This window comes from Lycium barbarum, chromosome 5 (assembly GCF_019175385.1).
Source record: "Lycium barbarum isolate Lr01 chromosome 5, ASM1917538v2, whole genome shotgun sequence".
NCBI classification, from domain to species: domain Eukaryota; kingdom Viridiplantae; phylum Streptophyta; class Magnoliopsida; order Solanales; family Solanaceae; genus Lycium; species Lycium barbarum.
Window position 1 is genome coordinate 4,372,330 of NC_083341.1, and position 8,025 is coordinate 4,380,354.

General features: G+C 34.3%; 1 protein-coding gene across 1 annotated transcript; it reads right to left on the reverse strand.

Moving 5' to 3' along the window:
- Positions 1 to 3,325: 3,325 nt before the first annotated feature.
- Positions 3,326 to 7,642, reverse strand: LOC132640213 (two-component response regulator ARR2-like). The gene is made up of 5 exons (XM_060356713.1): positions 7,268 to 7,642; positions 6,402 to 6,554; positions 5,900 to 6,292; positions 4,617 to 4,693; positions 3,326 to 4,249 (listed from the first exon to the last, which is right to left on the reverse strand). The coding sequence occupies exons 1-5, from the start codon at positions 7,398 to 7,400 to the stop codon at positions 3,410 to 3,412; spliced, it is 1,596 nt and encodes a 531-aa protein (XP_060212696.1). The 5' UTR covers positions 7,401 to 7,642; the 3' UTR covers positions 3,326 to 3,409.
- Between the last annotated feature and the right edge of the window lie 383 nt (positions 7,643 to 8,025).

Consider the following 8,025-nt stretch of genomic DNA (forward strand, 5'->3'; position numbering starts at 1 on the left):
ATAACGCAGTATTTTACTGCGTTATACAAAAAAAAATAAAAAAAATTGGTACTTCTATAACGCAGTACAGTATTTTACTGCGTTATAGAAAGATTTTTTTTTGGTACTTCTATAACGCAGTATTTTACTGCGTTATAGAAGTACCAAAAAAAATAAATTTTTTCTATAACGCACTAAAATATTGCGTTATAGCACTTAACAGCTCCGTTTCCGTTAGTGCGATAGCGCAGTATTTTACTGCGCTATGGATACTTTGGTAATTTTTTTATTTGTTGGGGTATTTGGTTCTAAATGTTTTTTTGGGGGGCATTTTGGTTCCGGACTCTCGAAAGGAGAGAGTTATTTTTTTTTATATGTATAAGGAAAAAGCACCAAACTAAAGCAATTTATCTATTTGACTTAGCTTATAAGTTGCTAAAAACAGCTTACAAACTGTTTTCAGTTTTTTTGAGTGTTTGAATGGCCAGCTTATAAGTCATTTTGTGCTTAAAATAAGCCTAAAAATATAAGTTGGCCCGTTTGGCTTAGCTTAAAAAAAGCAGCTTAAAAAAGCCAAACCGGCCCTAAGTCCAATTCTATCTCGTGGTAAGCTTAGTATTTACACATGAAGTTTCAGTATTTGGAAATATAATAACAATGACTTTAATATTTAAAAAAAATTGAGAAGTATTTCAAATGAAATACTGGTTCAGTATAGTTTTTTTGTTCTTCCTTCAAGTGAATTTATCGTCTAAACACAATTTTAGTATCTTTTTTTCTTCTCAAGTTCAATCAAATATTATTAAAACGCTGCTGATAGTTTTCAAATATTCGGATTAACTACACTATCTAATTTTAAGCTTCAATACGATGTAGATACTTTTGTCACACTATATTTCTAGTATTTAAATTAAATTAATATCATAAATTCTATGATCAATCAAATACATTAGTTATATGCATGCACATATAATTGCACTATATTTAATTAACGTGACGTATTACCACCAAAGGACGTAGTGCAGGGATGTTGCTGATCTTCTCATAATCAATGGTCTCGAGTTCGAGTCATAAGTATGGAAAAATCCTTGGTAGAGAGCGCTTCCACCGAATGAGCCCTACGCAGCCCGAATCAGAATTAGTCGGGCTCCAATGCAGTGGCGGAATTATGATTTTCACTAAGAGGGTTCAAAATTTGTAAAAGTGAACACACGAAAAAAATCAAAGGGGGTTCAACATCTATGAAATATACATAAAAAATAATTTTAACCCTATAGAAACTTTGTAATTTTTCGACAAAGTTCGGGTGATTCCCGTTGGCTATGCTTGGCTTCGCCCCTCTCCAATGCGAGTACCAAACACCGGATGGAAAAAAAATAAGGAAAATTTACTTGCCATAGCTACCTGTAAGACTTATTTATGAATAATAACTACCTTATTTTTTATTTAATTTTCGTAGCTTTATTTTTTCAAAATTACATTTCATAACTGGTCCAGTAACTTTTGAAATACATGTACCTCTCTATTCTCCATCACTAAACATTTAAGATTTATCATCTTCTCCAAACCCTAAAAAAAAAATTCCCTCTCCTCTCTCTCCTTCCCGTGACTACCGCCTCTCTCCCTCCCTTACTCTATCTCCAGCCTCTCTTCTCCTTCCCCTCACTTACCCCTCCCTCCCTTCTCTATCTCCACCACCCACGCCGCCGTTAACACCACCACCACTATTACTACCATCTCCATCTCCAAACTCGAAAAAACCCTTAAGGTTCTAGTTCTTCAGATCTGAACTCCATATGCTTCTGTTCTATCACCTACCCTAGATCTCATTTTCTCTTACAAATCAGAAGAATCCTACAGTAGTAGCAGCAGCCATGATCGACGACGGAGTGAAAAAAAATAGCTCTAACAATGGTGGAAGACGACGGATTGAAGATTTATTAACTAGTCCAATTGAAAGTCTTTATCTCCGGATAACTTCCTTTTTGTAGCAACCTGAGACAACTCGCTTCTTTCCCATAAGAACACCATTGATGAGAGTTGTGGGGATTCATGCCCACCAAGTGTTTGATAAAATGTTTTCAGCATATTTTAGTGTATTAACAAACAGTACTTTTAATTTTCAGTATATTTCAGTACATTATTTCGCTGTATTTCAATGTATTTATCTTTTTTTTGGTGTAGATATAGTGAATGTTCCAAATATAGAGCCTATTTTTACTACACTTTGTTTTCACGACTTTTGTATTTCAATGTATTTCTGCATTATGTATTTCTAATTTATGAAACAGTTTCTGATATATTTCACTGTATTCCATTGTATATACGCATACTACAACTTTATATTTCTTAAACAATAAACCGTATTTCATTATATTTCAGTGAATATTTTTCTGTATTTAGAAGTTTTTAGATCTTTAGTTGTTTTTGAATTCAAAGAGTTTTGATTGTGATAAAAGTTGAGAGAGATTCGTGAGCTTTTATGGAAGAACAACTGTTATGCATGATTTATGGGAAGTTTTAAATTGAATCCCATAATTTTTTTTTTAAAAAAACTGTTCCATAAATAGGGCCTGATTTTACTCTTCAGTGATTTGTGTGAAATATGGTTGATTTAATTTGACTTATTATTTAAAAAGGAAAAGAATATTATGTTAAAAAAATATAGCCTATTTTTTCTCTTAGATTTTTTTTAAAAAAAATATGTTCCAAAAATAGAGCCTAAATTTACTCTAACGTGTTTTGTATTTCTCTGTATTTCGCTATATTTTACTGAATTTCAAAAATGCCAGATACAACTGAAATATAGCCAAAAGCAGCTACGAATTGTAAATCTTTAACTTGTAGCTATAACTAGTTAGAAACTATTAAAAGGTAGCTATTTGTGTAAGTTTCACAAAAAATAACGTATTGAGCAAAATGAGGGTGGACACGTGGTGGTGTGGGTATTGTAGGTTAATGGGCCCACCCAAGAGTAGGCCCATTTCTATGTAGGCCCAACGATGGTAAGTTACGCGTCCCATTACTAACATCTCCATCATATTACTGTAGAGCATTGACTATTCAACGTGACGGTAAACTGCCAGAAACTCTCATTGGTTTTCGTTGACACTTTTACTTCTGCTCGTTTTTTCTTGTAGTTGTTAGAGTAAGTTGAACATAACTAGGCTCAACTTAATTAATCCTAAGCACATGATGAAATTCACTTAGCACTCCTCTGGTCAAACTGATTCCATCTATTTCCTTTTAACATTATTAACGGAAAAAAAAAAAGATTTGATTATACACCTTTGATATACATATTTTTTGGGCTATTTATAATCTCTTGATCACTAAACAATCACTCTTAAGACAATTATTTTCAATATTTTGTATTACAAACTCTTGAAACATTGCATGTTGTGTCATCTCCTTACACATCTTTATTATTCTAATACACTGCATAATTCCACATTAAAAGTAAAAATAAATTTAAAAGGATAAAGAATTTAATTAAAACTGTGGCACTGAAGGTTGATCCAACATTCGGTAAGCCCCAATCCTGTGATTTTTGCTGATGCAATTCTTGGAAAATATCGCAACCCGCAGGGAATCCTTTACTATCAGAATTAACCTCTTCTTGAAGCAATCTTTTCCCGGAATTATTACTCACTAGATGAAAACCGTTATTTTGCAACTCTGCATTTTGATTCAGCGAGACATCTACCACTGAATATGCTTGGGAGGCTGGATTTTCAACAATGCTATTTCTTATCCCATTTGACGACAAAGGTTGTGACATGGACAATGGTGGCCGTGAAACTTGACCATTAGACGGTTGTTGTTGAGGCATATGCATTAATAGAGCGTTACTTTGTTGCATTCTGGGGCACCCTTGCATATTCACAGCCACAAAGGACTGGTGCAAGTCTGCTAGCTGCTTCGGTTCCATGATCGTTGGGATCCCATGAAGCAAGTTAATTTGCTTATTGCTATTATTTAATTGTTGTTGTTGTCCCTCTGGAAATCTCAACTTGGGATTTTCAAAGCTGAAAAGGTTTCTTTGATCTACTAGAGGCATAGATATGGCGGACTGACCGAGCGTAGCTGCCTGAGGGGTAGCAAGACTTTGCGCTGGTAATTGACCGGTGGCAGCTAAAGCCTGAAGCTCAAGCCCGTTGAAAGAAGTCATCGTCCCGTATGTCGCTTCGGGGTGTCCCATGAACGAGTTATTCAGTCCACTCAGATGCTGTGATACACCGCTCAACCTCCTGAGGTACAGCCGATATTTCTGCATTTACATGATTACCACCAATAAGTGCTTTACTAAGAAACTATAGAAATATTATGAGAAAATGACAAAAACAGTCCCTCATGTTTGAGAGTAGGTTCAAGATAGTCCCTAAGTATGCATTGAACAGTTCTGGTCCTTTAAGTTTGCCAAAAGTTAATACTCTTAGTCTCCGTCAGTTCATAATTAAAGGACGAAAAAGGGACTATTTTGAACCTACCCTCAAACATAAGGGACCACTTTTGTCATTTTCTCGAAATATTATCAACTAAATGTTGCAAAACAAACATGAAGTCTTCCACTAATAAACTAATTGTGCACGACAACATGAATTCTTGAAAAGGGAAGAAATAAAGTTGCTCAGTACCTGAAGGTGACTAGCAACATTTTCTCTGGTTAGCCCGGGAACATTCATCAGTTCAAGAATTTTCTTGGGAACAGCCTCTGAAATCATAAACAGAATTGGCAATGAAGAATAGAGTAGTAAGTATCTAGAATACACGTAAACATTCTTAGGTAAAAGACACTGCACTACAGTTAGAATAAGCATGTTGGATGAAGAAAAGTTGCAAATGTTAAACTAAACCTCACATAAAAATTTAAAGGAATGTGAAATATTAAGGACACTGGAGAGAAGAGAAGTGAACGTTATTCTTGTGATACCAACTAGCAATATCACTAAGAAGTCAAACATCTTCCAATCATATCCCGGATTTATAGAACCTTGAACATTTTATTTTATCAGTGATGGTTAAGAATAAACAGAAACTGCAATAAAACTAGGGTATAAATCTAGCAGAGACAAAAGAACGCAAGGTGATTCTTCCCATCCGCCTAAGCATTGGTGGACAGAGTAACATGGTAGTTGTGGTAGTACGATGTACAAGTACCCCGTGGATTGAGTCGAAGTGTGAGTAAGCTGGCCCGGACACCACGGTTATAAGACAAAAAGTCTAACTTCTTGAAATAATAGTAATCAGTCGAGCACTGATCTAAAATGCAATTCAAGTACTAACTTAAACATATTTGTGCTTTACTGCAATTGAGTAATCTGTTCAAAGTTTCCCTACTTAGTATCTGCAAGGGTAAAAGAGGAGCAACTAAAAGGACATGAAGGAAGCTAGCATGTTAACAATGTAATGGTGTCAACTTAACCTCGCACCCTTCTGAAGAGGAGCGAAATGGACAAATATTCTACATGGTAAAATCGCAAAAAAAGATGGAAAAGACATGTTATATCGGTATATCAAGGTCTACTAAGCACAAAGTTAAATCATCTGGGAAGTAGGATACATAGCTCTATTGATTAGTATGTATTACTTGAATGAGGTTTCTCCATCCCAACCCTAAAAACCGAGAACAAAGGAGAAGCAGTATAATAAGGGATAAATTAGGCAAGGGTTAAGTCAGTTGGTAAGAACTCTTAAGTCAGGTGGTACGAACTCTTTTTACCAGGTATAACGCCAAATATTTCTACCCATTTTCCCTGACAAAAATGACAGGGAAGAACTCTTCTTTCAGTTCTAAAGGTCATAAATATGCATACACTCCGCTGGACCTGAAATACCCCCAAGTACACAGAAATTTGGAAAAACAGCGACATGGAAATATTAAGGCAAACAAATGGCAAGCGAAGTAAATGGTCCATACTATCAATTCCAAGTTGATTGACAGCTTGTACAAACTGTTGATGATGGTCGACCGACCAAACCACACGTGGCTTCTTTAATGTGGATGAATCATCCCTTTCTTCGTTTTCATCTTCCTCCTCTTTCCTTCTCTTTGAGATTTTCCAGTTCCCTTCGTTAGCTGAAGATGAATAATCAACATCTTCTGGTGGTTTCTGCTGTCGATCTCCATTATCTTCTACGCTTGTTGACTGATCAAAATCTCTGTCCTTGGGAAACTCGTGCTTCTTTTTACGAATCACATGCTGCCAAATGTTCTTCAATGCCTCGATGCGCACCGGTTTGATCAAATAATCACATGCACCGTGAGTAACCCCTTTCATAACGACATCCTTACTGTCATCCGCAGACATCACTAGCCAATGACAAATCAGAAATCAGATCCCATCAATTAGTACCGCATCAGCAGTTCCAAAACTTGAAAAAAATACTATAGTTTTTATGAAATGAAACGAGATACTCACTTATAACAGGCAGGTCCATTTCCACAACAACATGCTCGAGAAGTTTGAAACCATCCATGTCTGGCATGTGGACATCACTAATAACGATGTCGAAACCATTTCTGTTTTCCCGGAGCATTGATAATGCAATCTCCGCTCGATTAGACTTGGTGACTGGAAGAAGCACAAAATTGGAATAAATTATGAGGGGACACAATGAATAATCAAATGAAAGAGTTCACTTGACCCTAAAAGTTAATTGGGGAAGTTTAAGGTTCTTGATAAACAAGTAAATAGGAGATCCAACAACAAATGTTCTTTCACCATGAATTTCCCAACCTATCATTTCCAGATCTCACGAAGATCAAATCTTATATTGCTCATACTCTTTATTGGTTTATCAAATCCTTAGTTCAATAGATTTTTGAACTCCAAATAAACCAAATAAATTAAGCACAAAAACACATCCTCTATCCTCTCCACAAACTCAAATTCACCATATAAAAAAAGAAAAAGAAGAACAAAGACTTGAACTTTAATAAACTACGGAGCACCAAGAGAAGGTCAATAAGAGATCTAATAAAAAATCTTCTTTCATCATGAATTCACAACCTATCATTTCCAAATCTCATATAAATTTCACTATTTATTGCTTTATCCTATCTTACAAATCCTTAATCCAACAGATTTTTGAACTCCAAATTAAGTCAAAGACACATCCTCTATTCCACATGCTCAAATCCGACAAAAAAGAACAACAAAGACTTGAACCGTACTACAACGAATAAGCACCTAGAAAAGGTCAACTCTTAAAAAAACAAACTTTAAAGTACCATTCTTGATTTACAAAATTGCAAGTAGTATATAACATCAAAAATTTTAATTACCTTCATAGTGACACTTCCTAAGCATCTTTTCCAAGATCCTAAGACAAGGAGGATCGTCATCAACAACAAGTACTCTTAAACCTGCTGGAAACTGTCGGTCTGAAACTCTAGAAGGAGCAGTACCAAGATTCATGTTTTCTTTCAATTTTTTTTTTCAACCAAATTTACATGTAAATATGTAATGAAAAGTGGGAAAAAAAAATACCCTTAAACAAACAGGAACAAAAGTATCTTAAAAGTTAGTAGTACTAGTACATATCTCAATTGGTACATCCAATCCATATGGAATCATATCAGTAAGAAAATTGTAAAGAGAGACAAGGAGAATTTTTATTTATTTTAAATAAAGTTTTTTTTTTTTTTTTTGGGTTTTAAGAGAAGAACAAAAAGAGGAAACAAGGGAGATTAAATCAAAATTTATATATTTTTTGTCTATGTCAAACCTTTTTATGGTTTATCTTGTAATAATATTATTTAAAAATTTTATGGTTTACACTCTAGCATACCCAGATCTCACGATGTTTGTTGTTGTTTATTTAAAATTTTGGAGTTGTGTTATATTATAATTTTTTCAAAGAATATTTGGTGTTTTTTTTTTAAAAGATTATTTGGTTATTTGAATGTATTAAAAATGAAAAATATGAAAATAAAGTTTTAATTATTTTTTAAAATTTTAAATACAATTTTAAATTATATTTAGAATTTTCATGCTCAATCGCTGACTTTCAATTAAAGTGAAACAATTTTTTGAAAAAAGT